The following is a 17049-nucleotide window of genomic DNA, read 5'->3' as shown; positions in this document are numbered from 1 at the left end:
TAGGGTGGGGTGAGCAGGAATGTGGGGTGAAAGATTCCTGTAATTTTACCACGACATAACTTATTACAGCTAAATAGCATCATGTATCTTGGAAGTGGATTAAACTGAAGTCCCCAAAATATTCTTGAAATATAATAGAAAAAGTATTGGTGAGGAGTGTTAGTCCTTAATAGCTTTTGCAGCATGGTTTGCAGTCATTTTCCTACATGGGCCCATTGTGATTCTTCTGCACAAGCAGGAGATGCTGGATTTGTCTCTGGTGTGTTCAGGTTTTAATACCAATAATTCAGTTGCTGTCAGCAGCAAGTGGTTAAATGAATCTCTCGGGCATTAGTGAGATTGTCACTAGAATATGGTGTCCAGTTCTGATATCCTTCCTTTCAGAAACCTTTCAGGAAATTGTAAAGGCTTCAGAAAAGGACAAGAATTTCTCATGGTCTGGAAAATATATTTTATTAGTGAGTGACTAAATAACTCCTAATTGTAACAGACAAATTCATAAAAAGACCCACTGCTTTCCTTCTGAAATTAAATGTGTTTGGGATAGAGCTGATCGTATTTTTTAAGCAGGGAAAAAAGTAGTGGAAAAAATAAGCAGAAATCAGGTAGAATTACCAGTCCTCTGAAACAGAGATTTTTCTAGGAAAGTGATAAGCTATAGTCTGTGATAAAGAATATCAATTTAGAAGATGCTGTCTGGGGATGGGATGTTGCACTATCATGTAAAAATGACCTGGGACACTGCGGCGTGCATCGAGCCTGAACTCCACAGCATTTGCTTCTCATCCTAGAGCAAGTTTTAGTTCCTGCTTTTAGTCCCTCACTGATGGAAGAGTGAGCGATCCACAGCTAGTTTTTCATTGCAATAACAGACCCTTTGGTGATTGTAGAAGACTCTTCTGACTATCACAGTTTCTACCAAAATATTTCTACAACAGGCAGGCAAATGAGAGTTTCTGGACAGTACAGCTTTCTGTGCTCAAGTGGATTCCTACATATTTCACAGTATCTGAGGAATAAAAGCTTTTAACATCACTACACCTTCCCATAACTTTTTCATTCTAGCATTTAGATTTGCTTGGGAATGCCAATTAAGCTTCTCAAATCACTTTGATAGACCTGAGGTTATTAATTTTCTGTAGCTGGAGTAGGTCTGGTTCCTTGTGCAAGCTGTGTATTCCAGAGGGCAGCTCAGTGTCACCTTATGTAACAGGTTTATACATTTACATCATGTACATGAATACCCTGCACTGACTAACATAAGTGCCATTTAAAATTTTTCCAGAACTTAGCTTCAGTTGTTTAATTTCTAATAAGTTTATCTGAAAGTACAGTATGTTGATTTGAATCCAGTTTGTATATAGAGTATGGGCCAGCTCTCTGAATCTTTCCCTCCCCACAGCAGTTTCACACTCTGACCTGGAAAAATTTACATGGAAGCTCCACAACCTGCATTCACCCCTGGGTTATGAAAGCAAGGGCCTGATTCAGGGCTCATATCTATTATTCCCAACAATCAGCAGCACAAATGAGACCAGAATTCAGTTCAAATTCTGCATTCCTTCACTTGTAAAAGACTGAGCACAAATTTTGTGCACAACTGCTGCAAACTAAATGGAAAAGAAAGACAAAAGAAAAATATATTCTCCTATAAATATTTATCTAAATGACAAAACTTTAGCCCATCTGGCTGATCATTCTTAATTCCTCTGGTATTCAGTAAAATAACACCCTTCATGGTGACCTCTGTATTCCTGCAGATTTTGTACGTAATTCTGCAAGAATTCCACACTTCAACTTTTTTTGCCAGAGCACGACGGCTCCCTACCATCAAAAAGCCAAGAATGTGGTCCCAGGGCTCAACTGTCAACTCTTGTTGCTTGGTGTTTGTTTATGTTAAATGACACCTTGTCAATACTGACCTGAAACTCATAAGGGTCATCTCATAAGCAGGACAATCACAAGCAGTCATTTAACTCTTTCTCCCTTAGAACTGAGATGCTGAGAAGGGAAAACTTTGTGAAGTGTGGGCAGATTTATAAAGTAAATGCAAGACAGTAAACTTTTTGCATGCTCTTACTAAGGATGTTCTGCCTCCTCTTCCATATAACCTCTAACAAATAGAAAGCACAGAAGCAGGTGTCAGGGATTAGGGAAATCTTGGCTCTATTTAAAAACTGTACGTGAAGCTCACCCCTGTGACAGACATGGGAAGACAGACAAGTCTCACTTGTCTGGCCTTGGCTGCCTTCACTTGAGTTGCATTCTCCCTCCAGAGAAAGAGGAAATTCTCCAGAGGCACCATATTACTGAACTGACCCATTTTGGAGGGTGAGAAAGAGACACAGGTTCAAGCTACACAATTAAACTGATAAAAATTTGATGCTTCCTGCTTGTTATACCAAAATAAATGTGGGTACAGGGACTGTGCTGAGCTCTAGGACACTGGCTGCATTTGGATGCAGAGCCTCAGCGTGGCACCCATGCAGTGAGGTTCAGGATCCCCTTGCAGTTAGAAATGATGCAGTGCCTCTTTAACTCAGATGTGAAGAGCTGGCTGAAGCACATATACTGGAGGGAGAGAACAAAACAGACCCTTAAATCTTCAAAACATTTGATCATGGGATGAGTAATGCTGGTACTTGGCATAGTGTCCTCACAGTGCTCTGTGCCCTTTTTGTTATTAGGCTCTTACAGAACATTTGCTGAGGGTGGGAAGTTGCCAGCTCACCAGCACCCAAACCTCCTGCTCCCTGGCAAGTGTCACAGTGCTGGAAAATTAGTGCAATTGCTTGAAGAAAAAAAAAAAAGTACTTAATTTCCCAAGATAGTTACATAATTTAAAAAGCCTTTTTGTTTAAAAATGAGATGTAGAAATAACTTGGAGACATCAACAGTCCATCATATAAATAGGAACATAATCCTGTGAAATTCTATGCATCTTCAACTTTTATTTCAGCTCCTGGGAGTGTTGGAGGCTCAGTCTTTCACAGGATCACAAGATCATCACAGACAAAGGTTTTACTGGCTTAGTTAATGTAAATATATGTTTGAGGGCCCAGTGTTGGGACCAGCAATTGCAGTTAAGCTGAAGATATGCAGCATTTTAAAGGAGGCACACTACATGGTAGGAAAATGTAGTTTGTGTGTCACCAGAGCTGTTTATTGCTAGGTAGAGTAATCTGCATGGGAGGAAAAGAGACAGAGAAGGTGCTTGCCTTCCCAGCTCACACAGGTTCCTATTTAAGGTATCCCCCTCTACACAGACATTGCAAAGGGAGGGTGGGCACCCCCTGACACAGCAGGCAAACTCAGGTTGGATGATCCCTAGGCTCTTCCTGAAAGTAGTTTGAGGTGACTTGCTTATTCTACAGAATCAACCCTGGGCCTTGGCTTATCACCCAACTTTATGAGCAGGAAATCAAGGTTTAACCCCTAGGGCTGGTCATGCAGCTCCACTGACACCTGTGCAGACATAAAAATGGTCATGGATTTGTGACTGCAGGGCTTGTGTGCATCATATATTTGAAATTCATGTTACATATTAGAGCAGCTTGATTTATGTTGTGTTTAAAGCCACATCACGCTTTCCAACAGCAATCCCTCATTACTGGGGCTTAGGACTTTGATGCACATTTTTTCTCCCTCAGCTGAAACATGGAAACCAGCCTGGGAACTATTTTGACTTCTTTTTCTCCCTTTTACTAATTGTTCTTTTGGTCCCTGTGATCTGGGATGGACAATGGTAGCCTCATGAATTTGTCATAGCCAAAAGCCTCACAGTGAAGGCCTAAGGATAGGGATCATTGCAGAGTAATGACTGAATTGTAAAATCTAATAGGGAAAGCCTGGGAACAAAATCTGTAGTTTATCCTAGCTCAGTCCTGGAGACATGGGGTTTCACCCCTGTCTGCTGTCAAGCCTTTTACTGTGGCTGTGACCCACAAGACCTGCCAGCACTTGGTGTTGACACCCTTCTCTGCTGAGCAGTAAAGCAAACCCTGGGAAGGGGAGATACATTCTCTCTGCTGGCACCTGAGGCTGTGCACCTTTTACTTCAGTCCAACCCACAGCATGATGATGAAGGTGCAGAATATTTGGTAGTTCCTGGCTGGTTGTCTGCCATTTGGGCTGTGGAACCTAAGAGAAGTTACAACAGGGTGGGTGAGTGCCAGCACGTCATCTCTTCCACTGTAACTCCCCTGTAGCTGCCATCACATTACAGAAACTGGGTGATAATCTCAAAAAAAAAAGTGTTCCTCCATGAAAGGGGAAGGTCACACAACTCACAGTTTTGGCAAGGTAGGTGCACAGGGAGCTGCTGACAGGTTTGAGGTTTGCACTCTGGTTTCTATCATTGCTGCTGTGCCCGAGTTAGCGGGCTCTGCCTCAGGGGTACAATCACAAAGCTGTGAGTTGCTGTAGGGCTGTAGACCCCCTGGAGCTCCCTGGTGCTCACCGGTCTCCTCCCGGCAGGATTGTGTCCATGCTGATCCCTGTGACCAGTCGCACCCGTGTCAAGCGCAGCGGCATCAGCCCCCTGCACTTGGCGGCCGAGCGCAACCACGACGACATCCTGGAGGAGCTGATAGACGCTGGCTACGAGGTGAATGCCGCCCTGTCCGACGAACGCTCCTGCCTGTATGAGGACAGACGCACCACCCCGCTCTACTTCGCTGTTTTTAACAACAACATCTACGCCACAGAGCTGCTGCTGCGAGCCGGAGCCAACCCCAACGTTGACCTCATCAACCCGTTACTCATCTCCATCCGCCACGGCTGCCTCAAGACCATGAAACTGCTTCTTGACCATGGGGCAAACATCGATGCCTATATATCAAGCCATCCCACCACATTTCCAGCTACCATCATGTTCTCAATGAAGTACCTCTCTGTGCTGAAGTATCTCCTGGATCTGGGCTGTGATGCCAGCTCCTGTTTTGAGTGTCAGTACGGAAATGGCCCGCACCCTGCACTGAATTACAGGCGGGAAAGACTTAATGATCCTCAGGTGACCAGGGAGCCAACTGTAGTACAGGTAAGCACTGCCTAGTGTACCTACAGGGCTTCTGAGGACATGTCCTATCTGTGGGTTTTGACAACTTTGGTGTATTTTTTCTACCAACTTTTTTGTGAGAGAAAATGCTACTATCTCTACTTTATTTACAGAAAAAAAAAAAACCAAAACATTCCAAGTTTATGTCAAATGACTGCAGGAAGGTTGCCAACAGCCTCTGTGGCCATAGCTTGAATTTACAGTGAATTGTAGCCATCTTGACAGTCTTACCAACAGTTCTACAATGCTCTTTTCCTCTGGACCTGAGCTGCCAGGAGTGAGGCATATGGACGATAGCATATGGATGGTAGAAACCTTCTTTTTCAACTTGCCCTGTAGGATTTGTTTAGTCTGATACAGAATGTTAGCTACTGGTTACATGAAAACAGCTTCACTCTGTGAGGGTAAACTAGTGAATGTGAACCACTTCAATTTCCGAGTTTGCTGGATAAGCAGTAACAGAGAGAGAGCATAAATTATTGCATTAGTTATGTGACTGAGTTATAATTGAAATTTTCACAAGAGATTAGAAGATTTAGGTCCATGGTTTCATATTTTCTAAGTCACATGTAGGCTTTAGATACCTATATTTTTATACATGTATCTTTGTAACCCTTTTTAAAATGCAGCTGAGCTCAGCGTCCATTGGGCTGGAATGTGACTCTCAATCCCTTAAAGGACTTTGCAGAATCTTAGATTGTACTTTTTTTTTTCTGATTTCTGTATGTTCTCTCCTTCCAATGCATCTCAAAACCTACTGCTCCACTCAAAATTTGCTGTCTTTCAACATGTTACATAAAAACGAAATCTCAACATGAGAGTTTTTCTATTTTGCAAAGAATTGGGGAAAAAATCAATCAGCTTCTACCTAGTTTAAGTGTGACTTTGAGGGATTCAGATTCCCAAAGGTATGGCTACCAATATACATTCTTTGGTGATGGAAAGAATACAGGAAAACATTAAAAGATCCTAGGAAATACTGATCTTTTTTATCAGTCCTATCTTCCAAAATACTCTCCATTAATATATGTGGGGGATAAAAAACAACCAAAAAGAAAATCTTACAGAGAGAATTTTAAGAGTCCATCACAATAATCTCTTATCCTAAACAGGGCTTTACCCTCAAGAGCCTTTGTCACAAATAATTCCTCCAGGATAGCCTATTTTGTCAAAGAAAAAATTACAAAATATATAATCACTAGTTCTTGATCTGTGATATGGTAGCACATTGAGTGAACAGAGAGATGGAATTCCAAGATAAGAGGGTTTGTCTGTAGCCCTCTACAGTATCCTGGCCACTCAAAAGCAGTTCCTTCTGGATCTCACCTTATTGCCTAAGAAAATACTAGGTCACTCACAAAGAGTCAGTGCTTCAAAGGTCACATCACTTGAGGCACAGATAGCAAAAAATGTATAAAATTTTATCTGTGCCCAGAGAGAAAGCAGTGAGGAGAGATGCACACAGAAAAAAAAAAAGTAATTCCTTCCCTCTAATATTGTTTTTAATTTGCTTTTACTCCTAGGGTTTTGGCTAAAGAAGTGAGGCTTGTGTAGTAGCTTCATAATATGTAGCTTTGAAATGGTTTATACTCTGAAATACGGAGGATCTTATGAAACTACAGCCTTCTCCCCACAAAAGATGTTCTTTTTCTATTTCCTTGTGTATGATTACATCAGGACAATAAATCTGAATTATTAGTCTTTATAAAGGCTACTAACTACTGTAATTAGATTTGGAAAATGCACAAATATAAATCATAACTGATGCTGCTAAATTAATGTGTCCTGGAGAAGGTGAACACAGAGAAATGGTTGCTGACTCCCTCCGGGTTTCCAGAGCTGTGGTTGATCCCGGGAAGGTGGGACGGACAGCAGTGCCATCCTGCCACGAGAGGGCATTCGGGTTTCTGCCGAGAACGCAGGCTCGGAGACACCCTGTCCCTGAGTCACTCCCACTGCCTGGAGATGCAGTTTTGCATTATTTTCCTTTATTTTGCTATGATTATTTTCCTGCAATGTGTTTTGAAATGTGTTTATTCCAGAAGATGCTTTTGTAAGCCGAGCTTGTGAATAGGGAAGGGAGCAAAAGGCAGGCAAGGTCTCTGGAGACAAGAAGACAGCAAGTAAGATCCAGTGTTTTATGGCCCTACACGTTCTTCATTTGAGCTCTACTAAAGCAATTATTGCAAGGAGGTGATAGTGCAGGTGCTCAGGCTGTGCCTCCCATGGGTAACTGCACTGGAGAATGACAGCCATATATACAAAACTGCACTGCCTACAAACAGCCCAGGTAGGAAACTCTGGGTTGTCCACCACGATCCTTCTGACATTACTGTCTCTAGTCATCCTGGGAAACATTACATGGTGACATTCACTGAAAAATAGGAGTCAGAAGAGTAGTAAACACGTCTGTGAATGCTCTCACCTTGAACAAAATAAATTTATTTTCTGCTGCTCTATTTTACTAGGTGAACTAATATAATTTTACTTCTGAATAAGAGTATCCACACAAGAGTTTAATGATTTTGAGTTTTGATTATTCGTGCATAAGCAAATTTGATCTAGTTACAGGAATTTAAACTGAGAGACCCTTAAGCTGGTGCATTTTCTTTCCTTTTTGGTTTGGTTGTGTGTCTTTGCAGACAGTCTGAGTGACTAAGTTGTGGGATGGTGCTTCAGCCACCATAATTCAATAGGGTTCAGCCATGTGCCCGAGTTCTTATCCACACAGCATGACTTAATACATGCTGAACTTCCTGACTGCTTGCATGCAGATTATGTCCACAGATATCTTCATCATATGCAGAACACTAAGAGAGACTGATGAAACTGACTGGTATAATATACATATTTAGATTAAAATGGGCAGACTTTTTTAAAATGAGACTGCTTAAAGCCAGGTCCTTAAGTTTATTCTCCTGCATCTCTATAAGAAGCCCTCTATTAAATGGATTTGGGTACTCTGTACCTTACACTGGAGATGACAGAAAATTTGCATGATCCAGGACTGAAGGAAGGCATCCCTCTATTAGGCCAAGGATAATTTTCACGAGTGAGTAAAACAGCTTGGGATTCATCTGTGCAGAGATTTCTCCAGACTTATTTCTAGTAAGATGTTTGGCTTCCCCAGAGCTACAGATACTAGCAGGTTCACAGGAAGCAGGAGGTGCTGCACTCTTCTGAATCTTCCTCTTTCCCCAGGATTCCTTTTTGTCCCTACAGAGCCCCACCCAAGAAGGAAAAGGACCCAGCACACCAGGTCACAGAGCCCTAGACTGCATGGACCTTTGAGCAGCCCCTGACTAGCTTGGGGCAAAGTTCCCTTGCATTTCTCTGGAAGTAGGATCTTTGGACTTGTAGACAATTCAGCAATATTCCATGCTCAAGAGCTTGGACCAGATTTATGTCATCCTGTGATTGCAAAGAGGGGGGTTCTACCCTCAGCTGGAAAAAATAGGCTTTAGTTGAAGTTTTCCAAAGGGAAACTGGTGATTGCCCTCACAGCTGGTAGAAGGGGGGTACCATCAAAGCTGTCAGGGCTACTGCAATTGCTGTTTCCACAAGAGAATTTATGTCCCACTGATGGCAGTCAATCTGTTTTTCCTTGAAGTTCTGTGAAATGGTGTCTACTCCAGAGATAAGTCGCTGGGCTGGGCCGATCATCGATGTTCTTCTGGATTATGTGGGTAACGTGCAGCTCTGTTCCCGACTCAAGGAGCATATTGACAGCTATGAGGACTGGGCTGTCATTAAAGAAAAAGCAGGTATGGTCTCCAGAAGAGAATCTGGTACAAATAGTACCACTGTTGGATTCAAAACCTCAGACACCATCTCCTCTTAGTATTCATCCCATAAACTTGAAAGGATTTCCTTGATGTAACTGACCAGGTATGAGGGTCAGAAATTTCTGGGGTGTCACTGGCCCTGAGGTGTGAAATGCACACCAGCCATCTGATCTGACCCACTGGGAATGAGCATAGCAGTGCAGAAAGGCCCATCTGGATGTAGCTGGGGTTCAATCAGGTCAGGTGGGAAGCGCAGCTATCTCCACAGCAGCCTAGCAGGCACCAGTGGCCTTTAAAGCCTTTATTAATAATCTACCCTCCTAATATACTTTCCCTCAGGATAAAGTCTTTCACAGATATTATCAGAATCAGTTTTCTGGCACCAAGCTAAATTTGGTACCTATTGCATTTATTCTCAGTGGGGAGGCTGAACACTTTGAAGTGGCTTGTTTAAATCCTCCCAGAAAGCCCATTGCTATAGTTGAGATGGGTACAGCACCCCATTCTCCAGCCCCACATCCTTCCCCATGTCATGCCTTAGAATAGATGATCTGCAACCAGTCCTAGACATATTATACCTTCATTACAGAAAAAATACCTTTTTTCATTCTTCCTTCTCCCATTTTCCTCCTGACACTGTCCTGCCCAAGCTGAGCTCAAGTCCCTCACGTTTCTGCCCCGCCTGTCTTTCAGAACCTCCACGAGCCCTTTCCCATCTCTGCCGCATCAAGGTCCGGAGCCTGGTAGGAAGAAGCCGCATTAAGCTCCTCGACACGCTGCCTCTCCCAGACAGGCTGATCCGCTATTTACAGCACGATTCCTCGCAGTGACCCACGCACGCCGCACTGCAGCAGCCTCCGGGCGGGGCACCCGGCCTCACACCGTGCCACAGGTGCACACTGGAGAGGAATTGCTGCTGGCTTGCTCAAGCACCCTCCCGTGACTAATCTAAGGGAAATGTGCGTTTGAAGCATGAGCGAGAAGAAAATGGAGGAGACAGCTAACATAGGAGATCGCTGTTAGGTTTTTCAACACACGATTCAGCTCAGACCTTAGTCTGCAAAGAAGACAGAAAAGCCAACGTTGACAAATGAGTAGTGCTGAAGCAAGTATCAGTGAGGAACTCAAAAGTGACCTGAAACTGTGCTGGAGCTTAGAATCCTTGCGTGGTCACAATTCAGAACTTGTCAAGAATTAATGTATTTGGGAAAACAATCACATTACCTTCACTGACTGAGATTTTGTAGTTTCTACTATATTGTTTGGATTTCTGCTAAGTGTGTTGGTTGCTAATTTTCCGATATTTTGACACCACCTTGCTAACACTTTTATTTTTTTTTTGTACCTTTCTTATTGAGTACTTGATTTCTAAACCTTCAAATCTCAGAACTCTTTAATAGCCTAAAATCCAGAAATGCTGAATCCATTAAAAGTCAAGGAAAGGTTTATTTAAGGAGGATGGAAGAATTATATTTGCACATAGTGAATACAGTTCATTCTGTATTATATTTGCAATAGGAAGTAAGTGAAATTTTGCTTGAGAGAATTTCCTAGATTGGGGATTTGAAAACAACCCTCAGCTCTTTTTATTTTTTTTTTTTTGGTGTAAATTAGAAGTAGCCGCACTGTAAACAGTAGGTTTATGCTTTCATTAAGCTGGTGTCAGAACAGAACAAAGCCCTAGAGGAGCAGGAACAGAGAGTGATGTGAAGGAGAGAGGCAACACTGCTGAACCAACTTATTCTCTTTCTCCCCCAGAAGATCTTGTCTCTACAAAGCCAAGCCTCTCTGACCTCCTTGGACGTCTGTGGCTGTAACAATACCATGATTGAAAGCAAGGGAAATTACTTCAAAATTATGGAATTCAAACTGCAAAAGTTATGGAAATGAATACCCAGAATTAAGCTTCCAAATCCTTATTCAGGTGCCTAAACAATGCCAAGTTGCTTGCACCAGGTGTTGCTCCACTTAAACCAGGGAAATCATATTCAGTATGAGGCATTACTGAAGCAGAATAAAAACCTCAGAATTTAGCCCTTAATTTTCTGACTTTGGAAGTTTGAAGTATCTATTAGCTTCTTTTGACACTGATGAAAGTTATTATCTCAGCTTCTTTGAAAATTAGGTCACCTATTTACAGCTCAGATCCACAACTGATTTATGGCAGCTTAACAAGTCACCATCTATCTGCTGAACCACTATAATTGTCCGTGAAATTCTTTTATTGAAGTTTTTAACAAGTCACATTCCCTCACAGCTGGGGAGGCCAAGGAGCCCATGAACAGTTATTGGCAGTGACTACAGATCACTTGACAGGTGTGACTTGCTGAACTGCTTTGATGAGTGCTTTATTCCTCACTAGGCACCTAAGAAAGAATGGAAGAAACTAAATTTGGAACTACATCTTTGCAGATCTTATGCAAGAAGCACACTCCTTACCTTAGGTGATAGAGGAGCTGTGCACCATGTCTGCTTGGATCCCCACCAGAGACTTCACAGATCTGGCTTTGTTTGTTGGTCTGCATAACATCTATGGAATACGATAGAAATCTAAGTAGGGAAAATACACTGCACTGAGTTTTATTTGTGTGGAGTTTTATACCTTAACACAGGACTAAAGTGTGTTGCACAAATACAAGTAATACAATCTGTCTGGGCACACATACTGTGATGATTTTGTGTGTGATATGTGTTCATGACTCATGGCACAGGATGTGAGCAGAAAAAGGGTTGGTCACAGGATTGCTTACTCTATTGCTGTCCCCTTTGTAAATGCAAAAATTGAAAAACCAACAGAGTTTAAATTCACACTGAACACTGATCTTGTAAAGCTTTGGAAAGTCAGGTGAGATTCCTCCATTGGTGCAGTTTCATCCAGTAACTTCCTTTACTGCCAGTTTAAGATCTGCTCCCTTGTCTCCTGCAGTGTGAACAGGGAAATGGTTTAGGTTAGAAAAACATTGGGTGGAGAGAAAAGGAACAAGAAATGACAATATCAGTTCTGCCAGTATTGGTAAGCAGGAGCTGAGGGAGCAGGGAAAGATAGAAAATCATTGTGGAGTTCATGCATCTCTCACTTTCTGGGGCTAAGCAACAAAGGTCTGGATCTTCCATTGATATAAATCAGAACTCCTTGAAATCAAGTAAGTGTAACAAAGCAGAGTTGTAGAAGGTGATGGATACAGACAGAGCTTGGTGGAGACCACTTCAGAGTTTGGTGTGCAGTGACAGCCCTGAAGACCCTGGCAGGTTAAAGGGTTCACAATCATCAAGTACATGGATAACCCCAGAAGTGGAATTTCCTAAGTATCCCAAACTGGGAATTCCCCCTGAGCCAACATTTTTGTGTCCACAGAAGTCTAACAAGTAGCAGTATCTTTTTTTTGTCCTTGGAGAAAATGAAACTGGGTTTGAATGGGAGAAAAATGTGGAAAGCCCATTTCTTCTTTCAACCAAGAGACCTTTGTTTCTATTGGGAGACCCGTGTCCTGGTTGCTGTAAATGATCTGTCCCAAGCAGGAGTCACTGAGCCAGAGAGTACTGGTCTGATGGGAACATAACAGAGTTGTGGGAAGGGTAAGTGCATGCTGCCCACAGAAACTGAGGTGAGAAGAGTCTATCTGTTAGAGGAGGAGTCTGGTAATCACAATGTTATTGAGTCCTATCTGCTTGATCTTTAAAGCAAACCTTCACCCACTCAGTTTACATTTATTTGCACTGAAATGGAGCCCACTACCTCTCCAGTCACTAACATACTGTTTTGTGCACAATACTGAATCTGCACAAATTCAATGTGCCTTTAATGCATCTACCTACAAGTTACTGTGAAAAGAAAAATCTTCTAAAACCCAGGCAAGCCAGGCTTTGCAAGTAGATCAGTAATTCTAATGCAAAGTAAAGTGACTAGTTCTACTGAGTGTGATAATTAGACTCCTTCAAAGACAATGACTTTATGTGAATTGTTCTAGGGATATTTCATGACCAGGTTACTGTACTTTTTTTTACTACAACATGTGCAATTCACTTGATGTTCTTGTGCACTTTTTGATTTTTTATTTCATTTGTATGAAAGTTTTTTCATTTACCTCTCCCCATTACTTATAAAAGGTATTGTGTTTTTAAAAGTTTAAATCTGCACTGTTCTAGTAAATAGCAGCTCTCAAATGTTACGTTTCCATCTTTCAAACAAAGTATGAATAAACAAGTAGATTCTTAAGGACTATCAGCTGTCCTGAATAGCAACATCAACCATCGACCAGCCAAACACAAAAATATCCAGGAAAATTCTGAATCAACCCAAGCTTGAACAATTAATAATTCTGTTGTAATCTCAGAGATGAGAGAACAGTGAGTATTTCTAGAGAGGAGACAGAGTTGCTATTATTTGCAAACCTTTTGGAAAGTCTCACACATCCCCATTCAGGGATTTTGAATATACTTAACAATTGTCTTCTGTTCGTTTGTGTTTTACTTCACTGCTGCTCCAGTTCAAAGCCCCAGCAAGGGCCACTGCCTGCCTTGGGCTGGGGGGGAAGCTTCCATGTCACAACGGATTTTGAAAAAGCAACATTAGTTTAAATCTGAGTGTAGGAGCATAAATATTTGAGTCAGAGGTCATTTTAAATGGTCTGATTCAATCCTTCATCACAACTTTAAAACACACTCTTCTATTACAAGGAAAATGTGCAGCAATATACATTCAAATAAGAAAGAGTTTAAAAGAAGGAAAAAAGGAAAGTAGAAATTTAATAGTCAAAAGATAGAAAATTGGTTTCAACTCCTCTTTCTCTGGATTTCTTCAGAAATAAAATTTATACAGAGGCTATCTACTTTGCCAAGTATTTTAATTTTTATAGAAATTCTTGCTCTGGTGTGATCCACAGCACTTTGAAATTTCCCTAATGAACTCAAAGAGGAACACTTGAACACAACAACTACTGCAATACTAGTAGTTCATTTCATTACTTCATCTGGCCACCCAAATTGAAATCCAGACCAATACCAAGGAGGCTGCTCTGCACTGACAGTGCTGAGACAGAGTTCAGCATCTGCCTGCATCTGCATTTAAAGGAGTTACAGAGAGCTATTGATGTGAGAAAAGCCCCCCATTTCCAAGTTAAAAAATTCCTTACCTACAGGTCTGTAAATTAAAAGCCCTTGTTTTCCTGCCCTTAACTTCAGTGGCTCTGGTTTCTGTTACACTCTTTTTGGAGAGGAACAGAGCTTCCTCATGGATTTTTTCCAAAAAAGGGAAAGGCATCTAAGCAGGTTCTTGTCTTCACTTCTGGATTAAGAGCTAACCTGATGTCTTCAGCCACTATATTAGCTCTTTAACACCTCACACCTTGCATTTAGTTGCAGGTATGTGCTACCAAAGACATTTCTTGCTCTCTCTCCTACAGTCTATACTGGCTTGATACATATCAAGTGCCATAGCAGGGAGAAAGCAATGAAAGCCATCTCTACTCTTTGACTGCACTACAAACACATTACAGACAATGTTTCCATAAAAGTGAACAATGGTGGGATATATGTGAGGTTTGAGGAAAGAGTAAACCACTATTAGCCTGGGAATAGAATCACAAAAATTAGAAGGGACCCACAAGAATAATCAAGCCCAACTCTTAAGTGAATGGCCCATAGAGGGATCAAATCCACAACCTTGGCATTATTAGCACCAGGCTCTGACCAACTGAGCTAATTCCAATGGGACTTCATATGCTAATAAAAATTGCAGCCTGGTTAAATAATACCAAGGACATCAGAAGATACAAAACGATACTTTATAATTGTTATGGATTATATTTTCCTAATAATTGCAATTCACTCAAATGAAGTGTTTTCTGGTTTTCCCCTTGTAGAGATATCAGGAGTCATAGAGAGCTATGCTAGTCACAGATCAAACCAATCAAAGCACTTTTTATTGAGTCCTGGCAGAAGTTCCCATTAGCTTCAGCAACAGGAGGTTCAGGCCCTGTAGATCACAGGTGTCCATTCTTCAGCCCAACATATACTTTTCTCGATTTCAGTGATTTGCTCCATTATAGTCAAATAGATACATACACCTGCGGTATTAAACCTCTCATATCTTATGTTCTGTGTCTTAGTACCACTTTCTCCATGAGTTTAAGAGAAACCTAACTTTAAAATATTTCCTGATAAATTCTCCGTTGTCAATTTGTTTTTAAAAATTAGGAAAATACTAGGCAAAACATTTACAGCCAAGTCTTGTGATAAAATCTTAAAATCAGGCAAAACAAAAGATATCTCTCAGCAAGAAATCAAGGCTTTTCTTTACTTTTTTCTTCCATCACTCCTAATAGTCTTGTATTAAACTAATAAGATTCCTCATTTATTCTGTTGATGCAGAGCAATTCCTGATGTGGAAATTCATCCCACTTCCATTTGCACCAGTTTAGAACTAGCTAATACCCTAGCCCGGAAGAGTTACTTTTAATTTATATCAATCTGAATAGACAGAGATTTCAGCCTAGTATCTCCCCACCAGTTGCAAATCTGTGTCTACCCAGTGGGGCAAAACTCAGACTGCATTTGCAGAATCACCAAAATAAAATTACCTTCTTTCTGCCCTTATTTTTTTCTTTTAATTCTCTCAGTATTTACATACAGCATGAGCTTAAACCAATCACAAGTGATTTCTACATCAAATACCATCCTTCCAGTCTCTCGCATACAAAACGAAATGACCTGGATATCTTGACTTCTCTGGAATGACTTTAAAGTACAAAAACTCTTTGAATGCGTTTAACTCATTCCATTTCACTGCTGCTGCCGCCGGGCAGCCCCAGAAAGGTGTTCCCACGAGGAGTCCCCCGGCTGTGGCAAGCGCGTTTGCCAAGGGCCCGCAGCCCCGCTGGCCGCGGCTCAGACAATGCCCATCGATGTCAGCCCTGGTGTGCCTCACGCTCCATGCCCCCGGCTTGGCCAGCTTTATTCCCGATTCGCCGCCGTGCACGGAGAGCAGAGTGCAGCCCGAGCGCGCTCCCAGCAGTTCCCGATTCCCTGCAGCCGCCCACGAGCAGAGGTTTGCTCGCCGGATTCCTGCCCTGCCAGCAGCTCAGGCCCGGAGCTGACCCGGCGCTTCAAATCCGCCTCAGGAGCTGCCGTGCTCGGCAAGACTCCGGCACCCGCCCCGCTAAAGATAGCCGAAAACATTGAAGATGGGTGGGGGGATGGCGGGCTTGGTGGGGATGGGTTTCAGAACCATTGGCCTGTAGAGTTTCTGGCCCGGGCCATCGGCCTCCTTGCCGAAGTGTGGCACCTCCGCCGGCAGCGCGGCCGCACTCTTCCTCCACAGCCCCAGCCCCGGGAAGGGCGAGGGGGGCAGCGCGCCCGGGGGCTGGAACACGCCCGGCCCGGGGCACGGGAAGGGGCAGCAGGTCCAGGCGCCCACTCGGCCCGAGAGGGCTCCGGCGGGCTCCTTCTCCCCGCCGTGTGCCGCAGGGTCAGAGGGGCTCTCCGGGCCTGCAGCGTCCGGGCTCCTTCTGCTTTTCTTCCCCTCAAACGGAGGAGCGTCTCTGGGGGCCTGGAGCCCCCCAGGGCCGGCAGGAAAGGCTCTGCCCGTCAGGTTCTGAGCCGGCCGTGGCTCTTCCCAGAAGGAGGCGGGCAGCTGTCGCTTCCTCATGGGCACCTGGTCCGGACGGGCAGCCTCGGGTTTTTGTTCCTGCAAAAGCCGTTCCCCGGTGAGGCTCTCCTCAGCCTCGGCCGTCTGCAGCCCCTTCTCGGCGGCAGCCCCGCCGTGGGGGCCGGGCTCGGGTGCCTCGGGCTGGGGGCCGCGGGCCCGCTCCTCCGCCGCCCTGCGCCAGCCGCACTCGGCGGCTTTGCTGGGGTGACACCGAGGGATCCGCGAGTACTTCTGGGAAAACCGCTTGAGCTGCTTCTGCAGGTATTTCCTGTGATCAACTGACCGGCGACAAGGAGCTGATTTATCCAGAGCCGCTTTGATGTCGCTCGAAGCCAGGTTAACGAAGTTCAGAAGAGTTTTTACCTCGCTGTCCGATGCCATCTCACTGAACGCACCGTGCAGAGTTTCCCATGAAAAGTTTATAATCCTTCTTCAGACAAACCTTGGCAAGCCTGCGGAACATGACGGGCAGACTTTTGAGCAAGAAGCTTTGGTTCAAACAGCACTAAGCAGGTGGAGGGAGGGTAGGGGGACATGTCAAACTCCTCAGCCACGCAAACGAG

At 43.4% G+C, this 17049-nt stretch overlaps 2 protein-coding genes across 4 annotated transcripts in view; one reads left to right on the top strand and one right to left on the bottom strand.

Moving 5' to 3' along the window:
• The window catches only part of ASB2 (ankyrin repeat and SOCS box containing 2), a 25036-nt gene extending 11975 nt beyond the window's left edge, over window positions 1-13061 (top strand). For all 3 annotated transcript variants that reach the window (XM_079309283.1, XM_079309284.1, XM_079309282.1), the window contains 3 exons: window positions 4477-5038; window positions 8667-8820; window positions 9535-13061. In XM_079309283.1, the coding sequence (XP_079165409.1) occupies window positions 4477-5038; window positions 8667-8820; window positions 9535-9671 (853 nt within the window). In that variant the 3' untranslated portion in view covers window positions 9672-13061. The remainder of the gene's footprint in view (window positions 1-4476; window positions 5039-8666; window positions 8821-9534) is intronic.
• Window positions 10425-17049, bottom strand: FAM181A (family with sequence similarity 181 member A). The gene has a single exon (XM_079309285.1). The coding sequence runs from the start codon at window positions 16865-16867 to the stop codon at window positions 15998-16000; it is 870 nt and encodes a 289-aa protein (XP_079165411.1). The 5' UTR covers window positions 16868-17049; the 3' UTR covers window positions 10425-15997.

The sequence above is a fragment of the Erithacus rubecula genome (genome assembly GCF_903797595.1).
Source record: "Erithacus rubecula genome assembly, chromosome: 6".
Classification (NCBI taxonomy): domain Eukaryota; kingdom Metazoa; phylum Chordata; class Aves; order Passeriformes; family Muscicapidae; genus Erithacus; species Erithacus rubecula.
This window is presented reverse-complemented; position numbering and strand designations above follow the sequence as displayed.

Bases quoted from the DNA above. Each gene is read 5' to 3' on its own strand.
- FAM181A (XM_079309285.1), bottom strand. From the start codon at position 16,867: ATGGCATCGGACAGCGAGGTAAAAACTCTTCTGAACTTCGTTAACCTG.